Source organism: Peromyscus eremicus, chromosome 8a, assembly GCF_949786415.1.
Source record: "Peromyscus eremicus chromosome 8a, PerEre_H2_v1, whole genome shotgun sequence".
Lineage (NCBI taxonomy): Eukaryota > Metazoa > Chordata > Mammalia > Rodentia > Cricetidae > Peromyscus > Peromyscus eremicus.
Window position 1 is genome coordinate 68,700,935 of NC_081423.1, and position 27,246 is coordinate 68,728,180.

At 42.3% G+C, this 27,246-nt stretch overlaps 1 protein-coding gene across 1 annotated transcript in view; it reads left to right on the forward strand.

Moving 5' to 3' along the window:
- Bcas3 (BCAS3 microtubule associated cell migration factor) overlaps positions 1–27,246 on the forward strand; it is a 109,321-nt gene that overhangs the window by 43,897 nt on the left and 38,178 nt on the right. Inside the window, 1 exon segment of the mRNA XM_059270704.1 lies at positions 20,155–20,227. Within this exon segment, the coding sequence (XP_059126687.1) occupies positions 20,155–20,227 (73 nt within the window).

The following is a 27,246-nucleotide window of genomic DNA, read 5'->3' on the forward strand; positions in this document are numbered from 1 at the left end:
TTCTGGGCATCCTTCTGGGCTGCCTTTGTTCTGCTGCTGGCCTGCTTTCTTCTGTGGGTATTCCCCAGGTCTCCCCTCGCATGCCTTCCCCTTCTCAGTTAGATTTGCTGGCTCAGAGCGCTTGGTTTTCAGTATTGTCTTGGCTGTAGGTGACTCTGCCGTCAGACTTCGGCTATGGCAGAAGGGGGTTGTGGGTTTGAACTTTGAAACTGTGCTTTCCTGGCCACTGTTTCTTTAAGTGTTTAGATTAGTGTTTATTCATCGTGGAGAACAATGACACTTATTGGTATCTCCATGTATACAGTGTTCTTTGACCCTTTTGCCCTCCATTGCCTTCTCATTCGTCCATTTCTTGCAAATACTTCTTAATATTACATTTAAGTATTGTATGTTCTGTATTTATGTACAAAGGTCCAAATGTATGTTCATATTAAATTTCCTAACTCCTTCATATTATGAAATCAGAAAAAGTATGTTTCCCTTGTTCCCCATGTCCACTAAAATACATTTTTATATGTGCAGCAAACAATCATATTAATCCCATGGGACACTTTCAGGGATTTAAATAGAAAAAGGATATAAAATACTTTAATTCTATTATCATTTGAAAGACGATTCTGAAATGAAAAATCTCATTAAGACTTCATGTAGCTGTTAATAAAATTGGTGAGAGGGATGCTTACTAAAACTTAGGGCTTGATTGTGCATAAGTAATTTTAGAGATTAATGTAATAATTACATTTTTTTTTTTCAAGACAGGGTTTCTCTGTGTAGCTTTGCGCCTTTCCTGGAACTCGCTTGGTAGCCCAGGATGGCCTCAAACTCACAGAGATCCGCCTGGCTCTGCCTCCCCAGTGCTGGGATTAAAGGCGTGCGCCACCACCGCCCGGCTATAATTACATTTCTTTAATGAAATGGAAAGGATAGCTGGGCAACAATACCCTGGGATCACATGATTTCCCCTTGCTGGTCAGCCTTCATCTGTATAGCTCCCTCCCTCTCTCCCCTCCTTCCCTCCCCCCATTCCTCCTGCCTCTCCACCCTGCCCTGGGGTTGTTCCCTTGCTTAACCTCAAGTTTCTTGGTTTTTTTTTTTTTTCCTGTTGCATTTATACTCTTGTGAACTGTTTTGACAAAGACAGTTCTAACAGACTGTCTTCCCTGTTTTGGAATAGTCAGGGTTGTCTACAAAGACTCTGTTCTTTCTTTCTTATGTAATTAACAGAAGCAGAGTTTTGCCTTTTTTTGTTTTATTTGTAAAGTTCTTTTGTTTATTCAGTTGTTAACTAACATTTCTCAAGTTTTACTTGTCTTAAAGTAGCTTTAAGTTGCTTTGTTAGTCAATAAATTATTTCTTCCACTAATAGACTCCTTTAGATTTAAAGTACAGTTTTACGGGATAAATGTTCTGACTGAAAAATTCTTTATATGTCATCTTAATGTATTTGGTTAAATTTTAATATTTGTTTTTATTAAATGTAATACATGGGACAGAGCTCATAAAATTTGTATTAGAAAATAGAGTCCTCCCCGGGGTTGTACCCATTATGCTTCACCTCTTCATTTTGGTGGCAGTCTTTCTGAGGTTCCTGAAAGCACACATGTGGGAGAGCTCAGCCCATCGTGTCAAGTGTCTTTATTCTCCCTGGACTCTTGGCTGGCCAACAACTGCTCGCTTATAGTCACATCATTTCGGAGTTTTGTAGGCATTAGATTTGAGTCAGTGGAAGAGTCTGAACCCAGTTTGACATCTTTTTCCTTTTAATCTGTTTCTCTGTTGGGAATGTTGGCTTGTTCTTTGTGTTCTTTTTGGTTTTTCAAGACAGGGTTTCTCTGTGTAGCTTTGGAGCCTGTCCTAGAACTCATTGTAGACCATGCTGGATTCGAACTCACTGAGATCTGCTTGCCTCTGCCTCCTGAGTGCTGGGATTAAAGGCCTGAGCCAACGCTTCCCAGTTTCTTTTTGGATTTTGTTATAAGTTCTAATTATGTAGCTCTGGCTGTTCTAGAACTTGCTGTGTAGACCAGATGGCCTCTAACTCAGAGATTTGGCTGCTTCTGCCTCCTAAGTGATGGGATTAAAGAAAGGCATGCTCAACCATGCCCAGCAAGGTTTAGTTTTTGAAAGCTGATCTTATTACTGTGTATGTGTCTGATGTGTAGGTGTGCATGCCCTAGCATGTGTGTGGAGGTTAGAGGACAGCTTTGTAGAGTCTGTCTTCGCCTCTGTCTTGGGGATTGTCCTCTTGTTGCCAATCTTCAACTGCAGGCACCTTACTAGCTGAGCTATTTTGCTTGCCTCTCCTTTGATCTTTTGTGAGCTGATTCCTGGACTGTGTGTGTTTATGCACCTGTCTTCCATTCTCACCCTGTCTATCCCACGAGTTGCTCCAACAGTGTTCCCTTTTTGATGGTATGAGTTTCTTTTTTCTTTCTTTTTTTTTTTTTTTGGTTTTGGTTTTACGAGACAGGGTTTCTCTGTGTAGCTTTGTGCCTTTCCTGGATCTCACTCTATAGACCAGGCTTGCCTTGAACTCACAGAGATCCACCTGCCTCTGCCTCCCAGTGCTGGGATTAAAGGCGTGGGCCACCACCGCCTGGCCTGGTATGAGTTTCTTTAGCTTCCTTAAATGATCCATTCTTTTGTTATTAGACTTACACTCCCCAGCTCTCTCTCTTTCTTTTTCTTCTTCTTCTTTTTTTTTTGAGACAGAGTTTCTCCATGTAGTTTTGGTGCCTGTCCTGGATCTCACTCTGTAGACCAGGCTGGCCTTGAACTCACAGAGATCTACCTGGCTCTGCCTCCTGAGTGCTGGGATTAAAGGCGAGCGCCACTGCCACCCAGCTCTCTCTTTCTTTCTTATTCATTTATTTGTTTGTTTGTTTGTTTGTTTGAGACGGGGTTTCATGTCTGTAGCCAGGCTCCCTGGAACTCATTTTGTAGCCCAGGCTGCCTCTTCTTGCTTTGGCCTCACAAGTGCTGAAATTACAGGTATAGTCACTATACAGGGTGAGTTTCCTCTTTTGGAATTCTTATGTCACACTAACCCCTCCTGCTCCTACTTGCTGTTGGGTGTGTGTCCTCAAAGTACTTGCTGCTCTTTATTGCTCATTTTTAAACAGCTCGTCGTGTGTGCAGGTACACACAGGTGACGTCATTGCCACAGCATTGATGTTGAGGTCAGGCTTGGCTCACTCCATTTATCTTTACACAGGTTCCAGGTTCTCTGGTTGTTGGGCTTGTATGGCAGCTGCTTTACTCATTGGGCCACCGTGCCAGTCCACGATGCCTTCAGTGCCTCATAAGAGTGCTTGCTGTGAAGTCTCAATACATATTTGTTGAATATTGTCCCATGGTGTACTCTCATGGAAGTTAAGGCCAAATTTCTGTGGAAAATCTGCCCCCTAGTTAAAAATAAAAACCAGAAAGATTTGGGTAAAATTTTATCCCTCAGGAGATTGGCACTGTAACAATGATCAGCATTGTAGTGGAGTAATGGTGTGATCATCAGCATTGTGGTGGAGTAATGGTGTGATGATCATCAGCATTGTGGTGAGTAATGGTGTGATGATCATCAGCATTGTCATGGAGTAATGGTGTGATGATCATCAGCATTGTCGTGGAGTAATGGTGTGATGATCATCAGCATTGTCGTGGAGTAATGGTGTGATGATCAGCATTGTCGTGGAGTAATGGTGTGATGATCAGCATTATCATGGAGTAATGGTGTGATCATCAGCATTGTGGTGGAGTAATGGTGTGATGATCATCAGCATTGTCATGGAGTAATGGTGTGATGATCAGCACTGTCGTGGAGTAATGGTGTGATGATCAGCATTGTTGTGGAGTAATGGTGTGATGATCATCAGCATTGTCGTGGAGTAATGGTGTGATGATCAGCATTGTGGTGGAGTAATGGTGTGATGATCATCAGCATTGTCATGGAGTAATGGTGTGATGATCAGCACTGTCGTGGAGTAATGATGTGATCATCAGCATTGTCGTGGAGTAATGATGTTAATGGTATAGTGGGTAGGTACTTCTTCCCAGGAAACCATGCTTCTCTGCATGCTTCTTTGGCCAATATCAGGGACTAAGTATATTCATTTAATGACCTATTATTTATTTATGTGTATGTGTGTATCCATGTTCATGTGAGTGTCTACAGATGCTAGAAGAGAATGTCTGATTCCCCGGAGCTGTGAGCAGTATGATGTGGGTGCTTGGAACTGAAGTCTGGTTCTTTGCAAGAGCAGCAAGCACTTTTAACCCTTGAGCATCTCTCCTGCCTCCAGTGATCCAATACATTCTTAGTGAATTTAAGTCTTTAGAATTTTTTCAATTAAAAATCACAGAAGGCATGATTGAGGATGTAGTTCTGTTGGTAGAGAGTTTGCCTAGTATGTGTGAGGCCGTGGGACCTGCAAAACCAGATGTGGTCTACACGATTGTAATCCCAGCACTAAGGAAGCATATAGGCAGGACCATCATCAGTTCAGAGTCACTTTAGTTGTATAGCAACGTGTATGCCAGCCTGGGGTGCATGAGATCATCTGTCCAAAAAAAAGGTAGAAGGCCACAGCCAATCAGTTGGCATTCTTATATCAATAAAAACTTAAAATAGGTGGGGGAAATAAGGGGGGAGAAACACATTGCGTTTGAAAAATGCTTTAGTGAGGCTGGGCAGTGGTGGCACATGCCTTTAATCCCAGCACTCGAGAGGCAGAGGCAGGTGGATCTCTGTGAGTTCAAGGCCTGGTCTACAGAGTGAGTTCCAGGACAGGCAGTGTTTCACAGAGAAACCCTGTCATGACAAAAAAAAAAAAAAGTTAAAAAAAGAAAAAGGCTTTAATGATTTAAGATTTTAATTTAAGATGCTAATTTAAAACATTAAAATTATTTAAAAGGCTCTTTAAGGTTCACGTAAAGGTAAGTGAAAAAAAAAAAAAACCTTGATGCTGATCCTCCTTGAAAATTAGTCTTGAAACCTTTTTTCAAGTAAAGTCAAGTTTTCTTGTAATCTAAGCAAGTTTAGATTTGGAAACTCACTTTTGAAATACAATGTATCCATGTGTATATTTTAACATATAAATCAAGACTCTTATATGGTTATTATGTTTAAGTTTGTGAAAATTATTTCTAGTGGAACTTGATGGCTAACACCTGTTATCCCATCACTCTGGAGGCTGAGGCAGGAGAATTGCTAGGTTTTTTTTTTTTTTTTTTTTTTTCCGAGACAGGGTTTCTCTGTGTAGCTTTGCGCCTTTCCTGGAACTCACTTGGTAGCCCAGGCTGGCCTCGAACTCACAGAGATCCGCCTGGCTCTGCCTCCCGAGTGCTGGGATTAAAGGCGTGCGCCACCACCGCCCGGCTGAGAATTGCTAGTTTTATGGTAGTATTGGCTACTACATATTGAGCCCTTGTCTGAAAACAAAAGCAGCTGTTGGTGGTGTTTATAACTATTTTTCCCCGGCAGTGCGGAGTTGGAGGCAGTATTTCTAATAGTGACTTTTCTCATTGCTGTAATTAAATATCTGATAAAAGCCACTTGAGGAAGGAGAGATTCCTCTGGGCCCAGGGTTCAAGGGTATGATCCACAGAGTGAAGTGACGGAGGCAGGAACTTGAAGCAGTTGGCCCATTGCATCTGCAGGAAGCAGATGATACGGTATTAATGCTCAGCTATCCTTCTCCTTTCTGGGAGGTCTTCCTACCTCAGTTAACCTACTCTATATATTCCTTAGCAGATAGGCCTCAAGGCTAGCCTGGACAGTCCCTCACTGGCATATCCACAGGACTGTTTCCTAGTTAATTCTAGACCTTTTCAGGTGACAATCGATGTTAGCCATATGGAGGCTGTATAGTAGCTAGATGGGAAATATGTGACCATCTTGGTTGGGCTACTTGAGACCCTGTCTTAGAAGACAAACACCAGGGGCTAGAGAGATGGCTTAGTGATTGATGGCATCTGCTGCTCTTGCAGAGGACCTGAATTTAGTTCCCAGTACCCCTTTTGAGTAGCTTATAATTGCTGTCTTTAGAAAGGAAGGGAGAGAAAGAAAGCGATGGGAAGGAGAGATGGTTAAGAGCTTGTGCTGTTTTAGGATCACAGATGCCTGTAATTCCAGCTCTAGGGATCCAGTGCCTTCTTCTATTCTAGACTCTGCACGCACGCACGCACGCACGCACGCACGCACGCACGCACGCTCGCACGCACGCACGCACGCACGCTCGCACGCACGCACGCACCTTGCAAACTAACAAAACAAAACAAAACCCCAAAACAAACAACCAGCTGCATCCATTTCGTCAACAGTGATACAACTATTTCTGGGGAACAGAACATGAGGACATAGGTGTTCAGAGCATGAGGAAATCATGTGTAAATTCCTCAATGTCATATCAAGCTAACAACTGAAGGTTAGGAAAATTCAACTTCCAAAATAGAGAAAATGAAGGTTCATGTAATTCTATGTTTCAGGGAAAATTTTACTCTTTCTTCCCTCTCTCATTCCTCAGATACTGAATGCATCTACTTAACAGCTTAGGATGTGGATTGCTGGATTTTTTTTCCCTTTAAATACTCATGGATGCATAAAACTAACTTACGTACTTAACCCACAGACCTGCTTCAGGTTCTTTAAATATATTGACTGGTATGTATGTGTGTTTCAAAACACTTTATATTGTGAACACTGTTCTCTTTAAAAACTCAGGATTTTTTCATTGTTTCTAAATGCTCTTACATTTCATCCTTTGCACAACTTAACTGTTTTTAACTTTTTCCTTACTATAGTTTTCTGATCTCACAAGCTTCCATATACAGCTGTATTAGTTCTGAGTTAAATCTGGTTTTTGTCATGTTCAAAGGAGAATCATTTGATTTGTTCAGCTGTATGAAGTCAGAATTTATGACTTAGTTCTTGAGAAATGTTGGTGTGATATTTTTGATGTAACATTTTGATGGCTGTGGTTAAACAAATGAACTCAGTTACACACGAGTGCATGGGAACACACACACACACACACACACACACACACACACATACACACACACACACACCCCTCCAGAAGTAGGCCAACTGACATTTGCTTACAGTTATCAGCAATATGTTGCAAAGAAGAGGGAACAGGCTTATTGACATTTTAAGTGGCTGAACTCTGAGATTTGGGCTTCCCTGATGTTTTCTGCTCCAATTACTTCTCAGCATCCATCAGTATTGTGTGTTTGTTCCTAACACCTCGTCCCTAGCATGGAAGCCATGCTGCTTTGGGTCATTTAGGAATGATCTGTTTTTCAAGCCTATGCTTAAGGTGGTTCTGTTTATCCTGTTGAGAGGACAGTCTTCCTGAGGAGAAAATCAGCCTTTTGTGTTTTTGGTGGGGTGTGGTGTGGACTTTGACATGAGGTGTAACCTTTCTGAACCCTGTTCGGTTGATGCTCCTTCCTAGGAGAGCTCTAGAGAGAGGATTGTAAGCCTGTGTGAACACACCCCCTGCTGGTGCTGTGCTGCTCACATTCCAGGCTGCACGTGGACATCCCCGTTGGAACTGTAGATCTCACCTTGCTCTCAGTAGCCTCTGGGTCATTCTCCTGTTACTGTCGGGAAATAGGTTTTCCGAATCCAGGGGTTTCCAGGCTCTGTATACTGCATCCTTCCCTCATAGTGTGATTTCACTTTGAGGCCAGATGTGGTATCTTTAATCTCAGCACTAGGGAGTCGAGACTGGTCTACAGAGCAAGTTTCAGTCCAGCTGGGGCTACACAACAGAGAACCCTGTCTTTAAAAACAAAGTAGCTTAGTACGTATCTATTTTCATTGTGAGGATGTAAAATGCCTTTAGTGTCTCCGTTACATTTGGTGAGGAGTGAATGTAATTAACCTGGGGACAAATACACAGAAAAGTCTGCCAGGGTCATGAGTGTCACGAATGGCCAGGCAGTGGTGGCGCACACCTTTAATACAGTACTCAGGAGGCAGAGGCAGGCCGATCTCCCAAGTTTTAGGCCAGCCTAGTCAGGGCTACACACAGAAGCCCTGCCTGGAAAAGCTTCTCCCAAAAACATAATGTCACAAATGCAGTAGTGAATTTTATTTGCTTTTTAATTAATGAGTTAAGAGAAACGTTGACTGCTTTTTTCCTGACTTGAGATACACTCACAACAGTACCCTGGCTGTCAGTCAGGTTTAGGAAAACAGGTGTAATGAGCGGCTGAAAATCACTGCGGCCTTTAATGATAGTGACCCGGATAAACATGGCTGACACTGCACAGGAAATGCTTTCACGGAGATTGGATCTTGGTGAAGGGCTGAGTCTTTGGTCTGTATTTGTTTATTGTGAAATAGGCATGAAACCTAAACCCCAGCATTTCCCTAGTAATAGCTAGTGTAAAATAAATAAAATCTACCCTCATTGACAATTTTTGTCTTGAAGTGAATGAGTTTATGAATGGTGTTGAGCAGTGTGTCGTTGTCCTCCCCAGCAAGGCCTCTCCACGACTGTCACCTCTGAATGCCCCAGGACACTTACAATACACAGCAGAATAAAACAAATGTGGGAAGGATGTGGAAACATCGCAACCTTCAATCATGGTCCCCGGGACTGTGTCATTAGTGGAGTTATGTTGAAAACTAGTTTGAAGTTCCTTAAATGTTATATATAGAGTTACCACATGAACCCATCAATTCTGTCCCTAGGTATACAACCAGGAAATGAAATATAATGTCCATATAAGAATGAAAATATATTGAGCTTTATAGCAGTAGTATAAGAATATTGAAATAACCTAAATATTTACCAACTGGTAGACTGTGGTATATCCATACAGCGAACTATCATTTGGTCATTAACAGGAACAGGTTTCTACTTCTTAAATTTTTTTTGTTTTTGGTTTTTCGAGACAGGGTTTCTCTGTGTAGCTTTGCGCCTTTCCTGGAACTCAGTTGGTAGCCCAGGCCGGCCTCGAACTCACAGAGATCTGCCTGGCTCTGGCTCCCAAGTGCTGGGATTAAAGGCGTGCACCACTGCCCGGCTTCTTAAAAATTTTTATTAATTTATTTTTAATAGTGTTTTGTATTGGATAGTGCTTAGCCAAGGTCTAGTTAAGCACTCTACCAGAGCCTCATTTCAGGAATAAAGTTCTGATGGTGTTACAGCCTTATGAGTACTTCTCCTACTTCATTTTTCTCTTCCTTCCCTCTCTCTCCTCCACCTCATCTTCCTTTCTCTTCTCATGTGCTGCCTCCTTTTCCTCTTCCTCTTTGATCCTCCAGCCTCAATTTTTCCAGTTCTAGGATTGCAGGCATATATTATCATGCTTTTGAGATCACGTGTGTTGTACCATTTTTAAACATTATTTTAATTTGTGTGTGTGTGTGTGTGTGTGTGTGTGTGTGAGTGTGTGTAGAGTGCTTGCACATTGGTATGCTTGTGTGCACTTCTGTGTGATGCACAGTGGCCAGAAAAGGTCATTGGGTGTCTTTCTCTGTCATGCTCCAGCTTGCTCCTTTAAGACAGGATTCCTTACTGGACCAGAAGCTGGATGCGTGTTTTAGGCAGACTTGTTAGTAAGTTCCCAGGGTTCTTGGCTTGGCTGCTCTACCCACCCTGCAAATGCTGCACTTACCAGCAGACACAGCCATGTCTTGTTTTTGATGTGGGGATTTGAACTCCGGTGCTCCTGCTTGTATAAGCAAACACTCTTACTGGCCGAGTCATCTCCCCCTCCTCATATTAGTTTTTAACTGCCTTTTCATTTTTGAGTAGTATTCCACTGTTTGGATATGCTGTTCAAGGGTATTTTGTTTCTTCCCAGTTTTGCTGTTATGTTTAAACCGCTATTATTGCTGTTAGTTGCATATATTGATTTCTCATGGGTCTTTATTTAGAAGTGCGGTTGCTGTGACATAAGTGTATGTTTAATTTTATTAAATATTGCCAAATATCTATATTACAAATATTGCTAATTCTCCCATCAATGTTTCTTTCACCTATGATGTTGAATTTTTTTGGCCTTGTGAGTCTAGGTAAATGCTCTACCAAATGGCCCTTTATCTTGTTGCTTTGAGGCAGAGTTCCCAAAGGTTGTCCATTGAGCAGTTGAGCTGTCTCTGTAGCCCAGTAAGCCTTGACCTTGTGATACTTCTGTCCCAGCCTTGGGAGCAGCTGCCATCGTGGGAGTTACACAGCATCCCCATTGTTGAGGCTCTTTTCTTTTTCCTTTTCTTTTTTTTTTTTTCTCTCGAGACAGTTTCTCTGTGTAGCTTTGCTCCTTTCCTGGAACTTTGGAGACCAGGCTGGCCTCGAACTCACAGAGATCCACCTGCCTCTGCTTCCCGAGTGCTTGGATTAAAGGCGTGTGCCACCACCGCTAGGCAAGGCTCTTTGCTTACATACATGTAGGCTACATTTGCACCAGTAAACACATACACTTAAATAAAAATAAATCCGTAAAAAATTCTAAGTCATTGACTGCTTTTTTTTTTTTAAATCTGTGTTTATAGTTTTGCTCTTTTCTCAATGTCACATGGTAGGACTCATTCAGTACATCATATTTACGCATTGGCTTCTTTTGTTGAATGATATATAGTTCATTTTGCTTCAAGTCTCCTTTTCTTGATAGCTCACTAATTGCCTTTCAGTCGTGAATTATATTTCATCACAGTCAAGGTTGGTTCTGTTCACCTACAGGAGGTGTTCACTTGCAGGAGGACATGCTGGTTGCATCCATGTTTAGTACAGTCTGGCTGTTAGAAGTAAATAAAACCACTGTAAGCATTCACATGTGTGGACATGTTTTTGTATCACTTAGGTAAATATCCAGGAAGCTGAGGCCATTTTATGGTGAGAGCATGTTTAGTTTTTAAGGAACTGTCACACTGTCTTCCACAGTGGCGACACCATGTTTTCAGTTGTCCCTGTAAGGAACGACAGTTCTGTTGCAGTACATCCTGCCCACCTCCTGGTGTAAGGGTTCTGCGGTTGGCCACTGCAGTAGCTGTTCTGGGGCATCTTACTGTTGGAATTGGCAATTCCACAATGATCCATAACACACCCAGGGCCTTGCTATGTAGCCTTGGCTGGCCTGGAGTTCCCTCTTGCCTCTGTCTCCTACATGCTGGGGTCAAAGGCGTGGGCCTTTTAGGTCTTTTGCCAATTTTAAAATTGCTTGTTTTTTGTTGTTGGCTTAAAGTATTGATTGTAGGTGCTTAGCCTTGTCATAGAAGTGTGGGTAGTACGTTCCAATCTCTGAGTGTAGTCTCCAGCAAACTTCCAAAACCCAGATAGAAACAAAAACAAATAAAACACAAACCAGCCAACTAAACAGTAAGCTTCAGACCCCATTTCCTGCCTATTTTAAACAGTGGTTCTGTCTAAACTATGTGTTCTGCATGTATTTTCTCACAGTATGGTGCTTTTAATAGTGTCCTTTACATAGCATGTTAAATCATGGTTTTCCCCTCACCTACATGTGACTGTGCTCATGTTTTCGTGACTCACTAATGCTCTGTCCACTTCATGATCCTCCTGTGCTTCTAGTTTTCTTGTGAGGGTTTCAGGCTTTTAGACTTTGTTCTTCCATGTCTGTTGTTACCAGTCTCTCACCCCTGTGCCAGCACCCCAGTCACCTGCTCTTGGTATCCCACAGTCTCTCACCCCTGTGCCAGCACCCCAGTCACCTGCTCTTGGTATCCCACAGTCTCTCACCCCTGTGCCAGCACCTCAGTCACCTGCTCTTGGTATCCCACAGTCTCTCACCCCTGTGCCAGCACCCCAGTCACCTGCTCTTGGTATCCCAGTTTGTACCCTGACTGCTGATGGTGTTTCTTCCTAATTTTTAGCATGCAAATGCAGAGCTTTGTGTGTGGTAGTTTGAAGCTTATATTCAAGCTCTTTGGATGGTCTTGACATGTTTTTTATTTTAAAATTTATTTAATTTCATTTTATGTACATTGGTGTTTTGTTTGAGGGTGTTGATCACCTGGAACTGGAGTTACAGATAGTTGTGAGCTGCCATGTGGGTGCTAGGAATTGAATCTGGGTCCACTGCAAGAGCAGCCAATGCTCTTAACCACTGAGCCATCTCTCTAGTTCCTGAACATGATTTTGAGTTGTGAATATAGCGATTGTGATCATTGATGTATAGGTCTTAGTGTCAAGGAGTTAAGACGTGGGTGTGCTGAACTTATTAGCAGATCAGCAATGTAATGTGTGTGATATGAGGCCCAGGTAGGTGCTGTGAAGAAATAAATCTGGGTATGGGATAGATTGTGATGAAAGATGGTGGACAGAGAGGCCTTTTTGACTCAGAGGTGTTTTGGCCAACATGTAAAAGACATAGGAGAGTATTATGTTGTGAAGCTGGAAAGCCGGGTGTGGTGCAGGCTGAATATCATGGAGAGGCGTCAAAGGGATAGTGGCATTTTGGTCAGAGCAGGAGCAGGGCTGGCATCACACATGAGTAGATGTTAATGTTGTAACAAACGCTCTTTGCATATGTCCCCCTTTCAACACTCATAACTACCCTCTTGGATATATTGATGCTGGCCTCTTTCGACAATAGCAATAAATAATTAACTAATTAGCCTTTGGCAATCACTCTGCTTTTAGTCCCAGCAGAGTTGGACGTACATTTTTCTCTCTATCCTTGTCCATTTTTTCTCACAGTAGCCTTTCCAGTGAGTCAGGTGTGACATTTAGTTGTACCACAGTGGGAGAAGCTGTGTAACCTCCGCCCTGATGAGGTGAGTCCTGAAGAACAGTGGCAGAGTTTGTTGGCTTTGACTATCTAACAAGGGTAGTCTGTGAAAGAAGTTGTGGTTGTCAGAGTGAATGTCTCATACGCTAAGTGCTCAAAAAGATGTCTAGGGCTAGAGGGAGGTAGGGACTGATAGAGGGCACCCTGTCTTCAGCCCCTGGACTTAGAAGAAAGCAATCTGAGTTCATTGGGAGGCTACAGTGTATGCATGTATTTTGAATATTGAGGGCAAACGCCAAGTTGTGTTTTGTGACCATATTCAGGTTCAGTATTTATGGCAGTGAGATTTTTGTCTTGACTCTCTCATGCTTGGTCCAGGTTCACGAAACTTTGGGGTCTGGCTTCTTGCAGGTTTCATCCCTGTCTTCTCTGTTTAAAAAAAAAAAGAAAGGCACTTGCTCACATTTTCCTGTTTAGATAAGAAAAAGACATAAGAAGATTATCCAATTTATGATGGGGATTATTTATGAATAATCTGGTAAGAAAATAGGAATTGTACCATTCAAAAATCATGACAGTTTAAAAACTGACACAAAAAATTTATTGACAGTACAATCATCTGAAGTTTCACATTTTCCCGGTATCTCATGTTGTGCTCACATTGAGGTCATCTGTAAGTAAAACACCTCAAGGACAACTTGGTCACATCTGTTTTAAAGAAAATGATTTCATTAAAAAAGAAAACGTAACATCAGCTTGTGGGATTTAGGGCCAGAGGATCAGTATTCCAGCAGCATAGTCAGCGAGCTATGTAGTGAGGTTGAGGACAGCCTGGGCAACACGAGACCTTGTCTCCAAGAGAGGAGGCAGGGAGGTTTTAGGAGAGTTTAGCTGAATGGTTTAAATGAATTTAGTTGTTCAAAGAAATCCTTCTGGAAAAGATTTTCTCAGTAAAAATTTATTAGTGAGGACATAGTGTTGTGTAAAATCTTTATATGCAGGACATCATCTTCAACATCAAAAGGGAGAGGCGTAATATTTCATCACCAGTTGGGATTTTATTTGCCTCTGGATCTGCTTTTGGACTCAGGTAGAAGCTGTTTCTAGTTGATGTCTTGAAATCTCAAGGCTGATTTATGAGCTTAAGCTCTTTGGTTTAAATGAGTTTACAATGGTGTGTGTGATGGGGGATATTAGTTAACATTTTCTGACAAGCAAACTGTTTTGAATTTTGTTGAGTGGTGGAGGAGTTGGTGACTTGGTGTGCAGGCCCATTTTCATTACTTTAATTGTGTGATTTATTAGGATTTTAAGCTTTTTAGAAATGTTTTAGTGTTATAGGACAGAATTAAAAGGATTTAGAATAAAAGGAGTTTAACAAAGGACTTTGCAGCAGTTTTTGTATTTGATGGATTTGGTGAGCCGCATTCCATTTCAATCATTGTGGTGCATTCTGTCAAATGCTGTGGGGCAGGTGTGTGTCACGTCATTCTCTATTGTACATGCAAATACACACACAATTTATATATCAAAAGTTAATCCGCTCCAATTTGGAGGATTACATTACCGGAGGGCGATGACTCCATTAGGCCCCAGGAAGAGTACAGGCTGCTATTTATATGCATAAAAAACCAAGTGAATATTGCACTGTTTATGAGTGTGTAGAATGTATACACTTTCACTTTAAGAATTGTATTTATTCAGGCCATCCAGAATCAAAATATTTAAATGAGAATTAAAATTTACTGACATTATTTTAAAATCTGAAATTTCATTTCTTTTTTTTTTTTCTAGTTTGTAGAGGGGTTCGCCTCATTCATTTAGAGACTTTGGGGATCCTTGTTTCTTGTGGTCTGGTCATTACAATTGCCTTTTGTTGTGGGTACCTTGTGGGAGGCACTGTGCTCGAGTTAGGGCTTCTCTCTTACATCTTACAAATGTGGCTTTGACTGTCCACGAAGAGCGTCAACCTCAGGGTTTGTGTTGTGGCCAAGTCTGCTCCTTGGTAGATTCTAGGAGGCCAGTGGGAACCAGTAGAGTTCTTCAGTTACATTTTGAGAAGAGTGAAATAGTCAAGCCAGTCTCGTCAAGATTGCACTTTGAAAACTTGATGATTCTTCCATCACATTAACAGATTGGTCTGCACAGAGTAGGTGCAAATGTAAAGACCAGGAAGCAGACCACGTGTTGAAGGGGTCAAGGATTGGCTCTGTGTAGATGCAGTCCAATTGTAATTAATTTTGTACAGAAATAGTGTAGGCTTTGGATCAGTTAAATTTTAACTCATGCTTGGATTTAAAAGTCAGATTATTAATTGTTAAATCGGATTTGTAGCAGAAGCAGAAATAATCCATTGTAAACTATGTTTGAACAGTCAAGTTATTTTTATTTTATTTAAAATTTTATGTAATTAGATAAAACAAATTTATGCATTTTTGGAATACTGTGCAATATTTTGATCTTGAACAGATATTTTTTATTTGTTCATTTTTTATATGGAGATGGAGTCAGGCCTCTAACTTGCTGCCGTCCTCCTGCCTCCTCATGCCTGGCTTTTGTTTTTTTCTTTTTGGTTCTTCCACAGTGAATCTTTAAATGCAGACTTTGAACATTTCTTGTGCATACTTTACAGTGTTCTGGTGTCTGTTCAAGTTTTAAAATAACATTTACCATTTGAAAAATTTCAGTTTTTTTTCTCTTCCTTTCTCCCCACTCACTTCTTCCCTTCCTTTCTCTCTTTCTCTCTGTTTTTATTCTGTAGCTGAGGATGACCTTGAACTTCTAATGCTATCCTCTGGCCTCTGTTCCTAAGTGCTAGAACTACAGCTTCTAGCCACCAAGCCTGATTTGGTTTACCCAGTATGAGGAATGGACCCCAGGGCCTTGAGCATTCTGGGCAAGCAGTCTGCTCTCTGAGCTCCATCCCAGCCTCCCAGAGTTTCCTTAAACCTTCAGCATCCATTTCGCATGGTGTTCTTGTGTTGTTCTGTGTCTTCAGTATCTTCACACTTTGGAAATCAGTAAGAGTGATGTTGTAATTCTCGATGTTTTCTTCCTGTGGAGACACTCTTCTAAATGACTGTAGATCCTTGGCTGTCCGTGTACAGTTGTCTCCACTCACAAGCTGACTCGCAGCTTTGGGGCTTCACTTTCATTACCACAGCTCCCCTTGTGTGGTTGGTCTGCTGGATGGAGTCTTCTGATAGACAGCTCTCCAGTCCTTCCCCCTGGTGCTGTTGAGTTCCCCAGAGGAGCCGTGGACGATAAGGATCTGACACTGGTGTTTGGGAAACTCGAGAGTGAGGTGTCCTGGGCATGGGAAAGTCGGCTTCAGTATTGAGCACTATGCTGTCATTTAATCCTCCCTTCACCTGGAGTTGCTGTCCCAGGCTCTAGAGAGCTGCCCGCCTTTCAGGCGGTTAGGAATGGGAGCGTGAGTTGAGTTGTCTGCAAGTAAAGGTTTTGCATCTGAGAGTTTCTCAAGTAGCCAGTGTCAAGCCAGTCCCCTTTATTTTAGGCTGGTTCTTTCACATCCAGTCCCAAGTGTACCTGGTGTAATCACTTAATGTACCTTTTATAATCCTTTATATAAAGTCCCCTTAATCTCAGTGTGTTTTTCTACCACTGAAGCCTCTAGCTTTTACTTAGAGCTGTTAAATTGATCAGTACTCAACTCTTAGTGAATTTGGTTGGGGTTATTACATATTTTAAAACTTCAATAATTGGTGTCATAGAATTTTTAGAGAGAATAAAATTAAATGCATATTTTCATCCTCCCAGCCTGTGTTCAAATTTAAAATAAGCACTGACTTGTCTCTTGGCATTTGGCTTCTCGTTTAAAGTGAACACAGACATTTGACAGTAAATTTATGTATCACGTGGGCTGAAAACCAGAAGACAGAAACTGTTTCAGCATTGAAGTTGCTTTCCACTTCCCGAGTCTTCTAATTTCCCAGGCCTCTGCTGTCAACACCGATTCTGACTTTCATGTGTCCTTGGGGAGGGTGGGCAGCAGAAGAGACGCTGTGTAGGTCTGGCTTCCCCCCACACTTGGTGTAGCGCCTTTCCCTGTTCTCTCTGCTGCCTCCATGGTGTTTACATTCAGCACTCCCCGGTTGCAGCTGTGGGGAATGGATGCTCCATCACACACTCGGTTCTTTCTTCCTTCACTATGTTAAACAGTGCTGGAGTGAGTAATCATGTGTGTAAGTGATTTCTCATCCCTGAATGTATGTGTAGGACAAAATCTCGGCCATCATATGCATGGATTCAGGGGTTGTAAATTTATAATTTTAAGTAATTTGGTGAAAGTTTTATCAAAATTTGGATCTTGTGTTTGATAAATGTCAATTTATGTGAATCTAATTTTGTAATAAATTTTAAGTGGAATGTTTTAAGATATTTATTTTATATATTATTGTTTGTATGAGTGTGTGTGTGTGTGTGTGTGTGTGTGTGTGAGAGAGAGAGAGAGAGAGAGAGAGAGAGAGAGCGCGAGAGCACCTGCATGTCCTATGGAGTTATATGGAGGTTATAGGACAACCATTGGGAATTTGTTCTCTCCTTTTGTGGGTCCTAGGGATCTAACTCAGGTTATCAGGCTTGCCTAGCAAGCACATTTATCTGATAAGACATCTCACCCACCCTTAGCTGGAAAATTTCTGATTTATCCAAAGTAGTAGGAATAGTATATGAGCTACTCATCATTTGATGATCCATCTGTTTTTATTAAATCTGTTTCTCTCCTACTAGACCATCCTAGATAAGGTATTAGTTTTGTTAATTTATTTTTGATATAAAGAATCTTGACCAAGTGTGGTAGCACTCAGGAGACAAAGGCAGACAGATCTCTTTGAGTTCAAGTTCAGCCACGCTGGTCTACAAAGCAAATTCTAGGCCAGCTAGGGCTATACAATAGAGACCTTGTGTCAACAAGGAAAACAGCAACGAGCAATCAAACAAGAGCAGTCTAAAAATACAGCAAGTGTATTGTGGGGGAGTACTCTTCTCCTCCAGCCTCCCGACCTCCTGTGAGTTGGTGCCTGATCCCAAGCTTTAGGACGGACGGCAGGAGAGGCAGGCACAGGAGAGAGTCATGCACAGGCTATGTAGGGGGTTCTGCATATGCATTGGAGTCTCTACAGGAAAGGAGAGATGGGAAGAAATGACTAGGATGACCGTCATGTGTGGAAAACTAGAGTGAGCCAAAGCTAGACCTCAGTGTGTTTGCTCAGGTTTGCTCATTTCTCATTCTCATCTCCCGTGTTCAGTGGTGTCTATGGTCTGATAAAGGAAGTCTGTCATGTGGGAGTTTCTTCATCTCTCTCAGGAAGTGTGAAGAGGGTCAGACTGTCCTCTTCTCCTCCGGTGCTTTAGGTACTCTCAACACTAGACCAGGAGCAGCACAAACTCTCCTAGTACCGTTAATATGGTTTTTAGGATTTCCTCAGAATTGTGTGGTTGAACATCTTTTTATGTCATTTGGACCCAAAGTGTATTTATTATTTTAATTTTATTTTTTAAAAGGTGTCTTTTTAGTTTCATGCATGGTGTCTCCTGAGGAGGCCAGAGGGGCAGTTATATCCCTTGGAACTGGAGGTACAGAAGTTGTGAGCTGCTCTTGGGTGCTGGGAACCAAAGCCAGGTCCTCTACAAGAGCAGCACGTGCTCTTAACCTGTGAGCCATCGGTACAGCCCCAAACATTTTAAACATGGGTTCTGGGGCTCAAACACAGCTCTGTGCATTTAAGGCACACACTTGACTTACTGAAGTGTCTCTCCAACCCTGCACTTGGTTTATATTAATGAATATTGCTGAGTTCATTTATTATTATGTTGACTAGTATTTTGACATAGATTTGAATGAGAACATCGATGTTGAGTATTCTTGTGTCATTACTGACTTGAATGGGAATACTCTGAACCGTTAACTATTAATCTCTATCTTCTGTAAAAAGTCATTATTGTGTTAAGGACTCAAGGTAGAAGCAGGAGGATAAAAAGTTTAAAGACAGCCTTGGCTACATGGTAAGTGAAAGTCCAACCTTGGCTACATGAGAACTTCTCAAAGGGAGAAGGAAAAAAGTAAAAAAAAAATTGGGGCTGGGAAGATGGGTCAGGGGTTAAGAGTACTGGCTGCTTTTCCAGAGGACATCCACATGGTGGCTTACAATGAACCGTCTGTAACTTGGTTCCAGGGGAGATGGCACCCTTTTCTGGTCTTGGAGCACTGCAGGCAGATTGTGCACAGACATAGGCAGGCAGAAGATCCATGTACAAAAAAATAAAATAATGAGTGAAAAAAAAACAAACACTGGAAGCTAGGTGTTGTGGTAGTACTTGCTGAGACTGTAGGGTCTGGAGTTCAAGGCCAGCCTAGGCTACAGAGGAGATGCTGTATTCATGGTAAAACAAAATAAAACAAGTTAATTTTGTTATTTTCTTTTGTTGTTACTATGAGCAGGTATAGAGTTTATTCAAATGCTTATTCTGTGTGTGCTGAATTGGCAGAATTTGTGATGTGAAGCTATTAGTAGTTAGTCTAATTTCCATTATTTGTATACCCTAACAACTAGCAAGGATTGGTCTCATTTCTTAGGTGACTTTATTCTTCCTTTAAAATTACTATTTAAATCACTGTATCATTAAAAATTTCATTCATGTATAAATAAAAAAGATATATTTTCTGTCCTAATAGTTAGATATTATGAACATTCTATTTTTTTTTTTTTGGATTTTTTTTTTTGTTTGTCTTGTTTTTTCGAGACAGGGTTTCTCTGTGTAGCTTTGCGCCTTTCCTAGATCTCGCTCTATAGACCAGGCTGGCCTCGAACTCACAAAGATCCGCCTGCCTCTGCCTCCCGAGTGCTGGGATTAAAGGCGTGCGCCACCACCGCCCGGCTTTTTTTTTTGGATTTTTTAAAGATAGGGTTTCTCTGTGTGACCATGACCATACTGGAACTTACTCTGTAGACCAGGCTGGCCTTGAACTCAGAGGTTCATCTGCCTCTGCTGGGATTAAAGGTGTGCGCCATCACAGGCTGGCGAACATGCTAGTCTTAAGGAGCTAGTCAGCACTATAGGATGTGGGTTTTTGATCTAACAGAGAATGTTGGTAAGGTTGAAACAGGTGCCAATTAAACAAAAATCTTTAATAAAATGTCGGTCAGTATCTTTAATGTTTAAAATATTTTTCTCCAGTTTTCTTTGTTTTATACAGTTAAATGTGTGGATTGAGTACATTATACTGAATAAATTTCTGTTGTGTGTGTATGTGAATATGTAAACACACATATATACAAATATGTATGGACACACATATGCCCATTTTTCTGTACATGGCAGACAAGTGACCTACCACTCATCTACCTCATCTTCTAGTATAAACATTTTGAAATAATGGGAAATGTACAAGAGTTTCTCAAAACATACTTTTTGTTTTATGTTCTCTAACAGGTGCTCAAAAGTGTGATAACTTTGCTGAGAAAAGACCTCTTCTTGGTGTGTGTAAGAGCATTGGATCTTCAGGGTAAGGATATTGCAAGTGCAGCCTTGAAACATGTAGCATTGATGGTGACATATTTGCTTCCTTCATTACTCTCTTTTCCTATGCTGTGAGGCCGAGCATCAGATGAAGGCGGTGCGGTCTGGAAAGACAAGATTGTCAGCACTGATGAAAGTGTTCTTACATTTGCTGTGTAGTATTAACACTCATGCCTCTACTGCAGAAGTCACTATCCAGTGGTAATATAATAATGTTACTTTCATCATCTATTAATGTTTGGCAATGTATTGATGCTGTGGCTTGTGCCCGATGCAACTCTAAAGGTATTCCTTGGTTTTCTCTTTATAATACTATGAAAAAGTACCATTTCCCTTTTGATTTACACATTCAAAGAACAGATTTGCTAGCCGGGTGGTGGTGGTGCACACCTTTAATTCCAGCCCTTGGGAGGCAGAACCAGGAAGATCTTTGTGAGTTTGAGGCCAGCCTGGTCTATAGATCGAGATCCAGGACAGACACCAAAGCTACACAGAGAAACCATGTCTCAGAAAAACAAAAACAAAAACAAAAACAAAAACAAAAAACAAAAAACAAAAAACAAAACCAGATTTGCTGACCTCACACAGGGGTCAACTGAGTGTCAGGGATACTCAACTGCTGTCATGTTCATACTAGCTCCTATGAGTTGGGGGGGGGGAGTTTGTGAGTTTGACACAAACTTGTGTCATGCTGAATTTCCAACTGACAACAATATTATAACTTTCTAACGTGATATAACGATTCCAGATACAACTGCAGATGCATTATTTTCCCTCACAGTAGACATGGTACCTTGAAGAGTTCTTATAAGTCTTTTAGTATTGAAAGCTCAATATGTACATACATATTTAGAATACTTTGCCACTGATACTGTCTCAATCAATGCTACTCGATAAAGAGATAGAGGAAATACTGCTACTCACATCACCAGGCAGGCTACCTGGAAAACAGGACCCCAAGAAAGACACAGGGATCGCCCAATGACAGAGAAATGGAATGAGATCTACATGAACAGCCTGGACATGAGTGGGGGTAGTGAAGGGCGAGGGTCGAGGGAAAGAGAGCTTAGGTGAGTGGGAGATCCCAGCTGGATCAACAACAGAGAGGGAGAACAAGGAATAGGAGACCCTGGTAAATGAAGACCACATGAGAATAGGAAGAAGCAAAGAGCTAGAGAGGCCCACAGAAATCCACAAAGATACTCCCACAACAGACTGCTGGCAATGGTCGAGAGACAGTCCGAATTGACCTACTCTGGTGATGGGATGGCCAAACACCCTAATTGTCGTGCTAGAAACCTCATCCAACTACTGAGGGATCTGGATGCAGAGATCCATGACTAGGCCCCAGGTGGATCTCTGGGAGTCCAATTAGCGAGAATGAGGAGGGTTTATATGAGAGAGAATTGTTGAGACCAAGGTCGGATAAAGCACAGAGACAAATAGCCAAACAAACGGAAACACATGAAGTATGAACCAATGGCTGAGGGGTCACCAACTGGATCAGGCCCTCTGAGTGGGTGAGACAGTTGATTGGCCTGATCTGTTTGGGAGGCATCCAGGCAGTGGCACTGGGTCCTGTGCTCATTGCATGAGTCGGCTGTTTGAAACCTGGGGGTCGCTTGGCTCGGCCTGGGAGGAGGGGACTGGACCTACCTGGACTGAGTCCACCAGGTTGATCTCAGTCTGTGGGGAAGGCTTTGCCCTGGAGGAGATTGGAATGGGGGGCGGGCTGGGGGGAAGGTGAGGGGGGGCGGGAGGGGGGAGAACAAGGGAATCTGTGCCTGTATGTAGAACTTAATTGTATTGTAAAATAAAAATTTAAAAAAATAAATAAAAAAAATAAAAGTCAAAAAAAAAAAAAAAAGAGATAGAGGAAATAAAACACATCTGTTTAACATATTCACAACAAACCAGGACAGAATTATTCTTGGAAATTACAATCCTCATTTCTGTAACTGGACACATGTCCTCAGCTGATATTTGCATCTGACATCCTCCACTACCCATTCTGTATTTCCTCTACATCCAGCAAGCACCTTTCAGGGCTTGAATCTTTACCTGTAGGGGTGAACCATACTTTTACTCCTGAAGTGTTTGGACCATTTATCTTGCCATAGGTTATGGTAAGACCAAGAGATACTCTAAAGGATCCCCTAGGCTCTAGACATATTCTTCCTTATCTCCACTGTGGAGAAGCAGTCCATTTTCCCCCAGTAGTCTGAATCTATCACCCCTCTAAACATTCCTTTGAAGAGCATCAGGAAGACAATGTGGCGAGGGGAAAAATCAGCTTTCTTTCGAGTGGAATGTTTTCTGTGTCTCCTGGCAGGAGTACTCCCCCATAACCAAAACTTCTATTCCAGCAGAGCATAAAGTAGAGGGGACAGGAAGTAAAAATTTTCTTTGTGGATCTTTTGGGAGGATGATGAGTGGTACCATTTCCCTTACCTCTTGTCCTTGGTCTGTGAAACCTGGCTATAGGGGAAATAGTGCCATGTACTACGTATTGATTCAAAGTGTATAGAGACTTTTGGAGAACCCTACTTTGGTTCTCTAGCCAACTGCTACCTATTTTATTTTTATTTTTATTTATTTATTTTTTTTTAAAGATAGTGTCTCTCTGTGTAGTTCTGGCTGGCCTGGAACTTGATATGTAGACCAGGCTGGCCTCACAGAGATCTGCCTGCCTCTGCCACCTGAGTGCTGAGCTTAAAGTCATGTGCCATCATATCCAGTCCCTAATTAGTTTTATAACTGTGTCTTCAAAAGGTCATTCTATGGTTCAAGCTAGCTACTTTGGGGTGGTGGGGAACATGGTAAGACCAATGAATTCCATGACTATAGGCACATTGTCGCACTTCTTTGGGTTGGCTGTGAAATAGTGCTGTGTAGGATATCTATGGTGGATAAGGCATTCTGTAAGTCCATTCAGGACAGTTTTGGAGGAAGAAGCATTATGTACAGATATTTCTAAAATTCTTTCTCTGGGGAATACATTAGGCAACATCTTCCTTCCTTCCAGGGTCCTGATGACAAACTGAGGCATAATTCTACCAAAATTTATCCCTGGAAGCCTTCCTTCAGAGTCTTAGAGGCAGGGGTTGCTTACAGGGATGTGGGCACCAATCCCTTAACCAGCCCCACCTTGCAAGCCTTACTCAACAGAGATGAGGTCTTCCCCTATAACCCCTTAGATGGAGCCCAGTTCTACTCTTTACTGCCCTCTATTAGGGCTCATCCTCCAGGACAAGTGCACTGTTGCCGGGTGGTGGGAGCAGCTGGCTACTAAGATGGGAATCTCATGTCCTACCCTGCACCTTCTATTCAAAACAGGTTGTAATGGTTCTTTCTGTGTCCTTCTAGCCACTCCCAAATAACGACACAGGAGACTTATTAATTGTGAAAGCTTATCCTTAGACTAGGCCTGTTTTTAACTAGCTCTTATAACTTAAATTCACCCTTTTCTATCAATCTGCATTCTGTCAGGTACTGCCTATCCTGCTTCCTACATCCTGTTTCCTCAAATCTCTCTCAAGCGCCTAGATTCCTCCTCCTCCTCCTCCTTTCTTTCTCTGCCTGAAAGTCCTGGTGCCTAGCTATTGACTGTTCAGCTTTTTAGTACAGCAACCACAGCAATATACCTTCATTCACACTGTACAAATATTCCATAACAGGATGTAAAGTGTGAACCCAGCTGGGATGATTTTTTTTGCAAGGGGGAGCAGATGAATTCCCCAAGATGGAGGATGCTTCCCTTGGAGGACAGCCACTCAAGACAGCTCGAAAGACAGATCCATAACTGGTAGACGGGTCTTTTCCAGTAAGGAAATTGCTGCCTTTTCCATGGTGGATGTGGTCCAGTGTGGTCAGCCTTCCACCAGGTTGCTGGCTGGCCATTCTGGGAATGGTGTGGTGTCAGGCTCACTGTTGGTCTCTGCTGCTGAAGGATGTGATTGACACTGAGCAGCAGCCATAGTTGGGTCAGCCTAGGTTAGTGGATATCGATGTTGTGGAGCCTCGCCTAACCTTCACCCCACACCTGTAATTCACTTTGTTCATGGGCCTGTTGGGCTGTGGCCAGGATGGCTGGGGAAAGAGTCCAACTGCTCTCTAAAGGGTTCAACTGCTCTCTAAAGGGTTGTCCTGTCTTCTTGATTGTTGAACCCTCCTCTGCTAACTTATCTCGCCACCTTTTGCCTAATTGTAGAGATCTATCTACACACCACTTCCCCAAGCATTGTTCTCACCAGTTTCCATGCATGGGTCTTCCAAACTAAGCAAAGTGTACCAGCATGTGCACTGCCCAGAGTTCTCCCCATGAAGATTGCCTTGCCCCAGTGAGCCTTGCAGGGTTGTTCCAGAAAGTGCCTGGAAATGTTCCCGCTGTCCACTTCTGGGTGATGCCTGCATAGCGTTTAGGGTGGTCTGTAAACTAGGTCCTGGTCTTCTTCATCCTCAGTCACCCATCCATAGGGCACATCCCATGAGATCATAGGTGAATGCTTGGAGACAATATGACAGGAATCAGAACCACAGGCAGTAACTACAGCAGCTGGCGGGTAGCTAGGCAGGCTCGGGAGAGCAGTGGCGGGCAGCAGCAAAGCTGCTCTTTCTTTCTTTGACAGCTTTAATTTGGGCTGCTGCTGGAAGGTTCCACCCACATTTTGGGTGGGTCTTCCCACTTCAAATAACCTGATTAATTAAATCTCTCACAGGTGTGCCCAACAGCTTGCCTTTTAGTCCATTCCAGATCAGTCAAGTTGAGAACCATTACGTTTCTTGAAGTATGAACTTCTTTTTGTTGTTGCCTTTAGAAAATGGACTTTGAGGAGTTTACTTAGTGTGGAGTGTTACGTCAGGTCCAGGAGGATTCAAAAGCACGAAAACTCAACCCCTTTCTCTAAAGACAAGGATCTTATGTGAAATCTAAAGCACAGTGTATGCATATAGCTGGGATTTTGACATGTGGAGGAGCTAAGAGAAGGGAGAGGTGGGTGAAGGTGGTTAATGACAGAGGCCTCGGAAAGGAGCAGCAGAGGCTGGCCCTTCTGAGTAAGAGGCTGGGCAGTTGCAGAATACTTCCGCAGAGGGTCACGGCACTGCAGGTAGACACGAACCGGAGTAAATGGATTAAAACTGACTAGCGTGTTTTAGAACACAGCCATCTGCAGAGCAGGTGGAAACAGCTGTTGCGGGGAAGTCAACAGAGACATCAAACAGTCTGAGCTGTGTTTAGGCTTGAGCAGCTGCCAAACCCTCTACAGCAGTGGGGTTGTGAGACATCCATGCCTGCAGTGTCTTCTATCCCAGCCTTTCTGCATTGGTCAGTGAAGAGGTTTTCCAGGTACCTTCTCCTCTGTGGCCGAAAACACTCAGCTTGAAGTGTCAGATACTGCCCAAGCCCTGAAACATTGTGCATGGGAGGGAGTTCCTGACTTAAAGGCCTGTGTGTATCCAGAGCCCATGGCTTGTGCAATTTAAGGCTGTCATTAGTGGAGGCTTCATTAATGCATAGAGGTATTCAGAGTGTAGGGTTAAGAAAAGTTGGAGATCAGAAAAAGCATAAATGTGCAGATGCTTTGGCAAGGTGTAATCTTGACTGACACATTAGTTTTTGAGCAAACCCTCCATTGACTCTTTAGTTACCTAGATACAGAGGCAATTCCCTGAAAGCCAGGCCTGAAAGCAAGGATAACATGGCTGAATGTTCCAATATTAAATCTTGCAAAGATTTTTTAAAGTAAGCTAATCTAAATTTATTCTAAAAACTAAATGAACTGCATTAAACATTTAAAGAAAAACAGCAATAACTCAACAAATCTTAAAAAGGAGTTATACATTATAAAATAAACTCATGAGAGTAACCCAGCACCATATTCAAAGTAGCTCTAAAAAGGCTTAGGGGCTTGTTAGCTTACAAGGGAGCTGAAAGTGAATGCAAACTCCAGGGGACCCAGGGAATATACTGTAGTGAATTCAGAGTTGGTAGCGTTTGCTTTACGGATGTTTATAGTCGTGTGTGTGTGTGTGTGTGTGTGTGTGTAAAATTCAGCGCCCAAGAAGCTTTGTCTTTCTTTCCAGTTTTAATAATTTATTTTAATTTATGTACGTTGGTGTTTTGTCTGCATGTATGTATGTCTGTGTGAGGGTTTCAAATCCCCTGGAACTAGAGTTACAGGCAGTTATGAGCTGCCACGTGGGTGCTGGGAATTGAGCCCGGGCCCTCTCACAGAGCAGCCAGTGATCTTAACCACCAAGCCATCTCTCTTGCCCCTTCCTTTCCAATTTAAAAAGTATTTTCCTTTTCTTACGAATCCTGCCAATTCTGTGAATAAAGGATTTGTTTTTACGGAATTCACCTATGCAAGATCACTTTGTCATAAGATAATGTTATAGGGGAAGAGCCGTGGATTATATGAAGTGATGAGATAATTTACTGAGGAGTGAATTTGATGATATACTGCTTCTTTCTCTGGAACCTTCAGAGAAATAGAATCAGTAATGTTGTAAACCTTTTGATTGAGGAGTCTTGCACATTAAACTTAGGTGCTGTTATCTCTAAAGACAGAAGGACACAAACTTGCAGGGGTGCATTCTTGTGTGGGTCACTATAGGGTGTGATGGTTGTCTTTCTTTGTACAAACTTGCAGGGGTGCATCCTTGTGTGGGTCACTATAGGGTGTGATGGTTGTCTTTCTTTGTACAAACTTGCAGGGGTGCATCCTTGTGTGGGTCACTATAGGGTGTGATGGTTGTCTTTCTTTGGATCAACTTGCAGGGGTGCATTTCTGTGTGGGCCACTATAGGGTGTGATGGTTGTCTTTCTTTGGATCAACTTTCAGGGGTGCATCTCTGTGTGGGCCACTATAGGGTGTGATGGTTGTCTTTCTTTGGATGTGTGCAGCTTTCTTTTAAAATTTATGTATGTGTTTCTGTTTGTAGGTCAGGAGAGGTATTGGACTCCCGGTAATTAAGAGTAACAGGTGATTGGGAGCTGCCTCA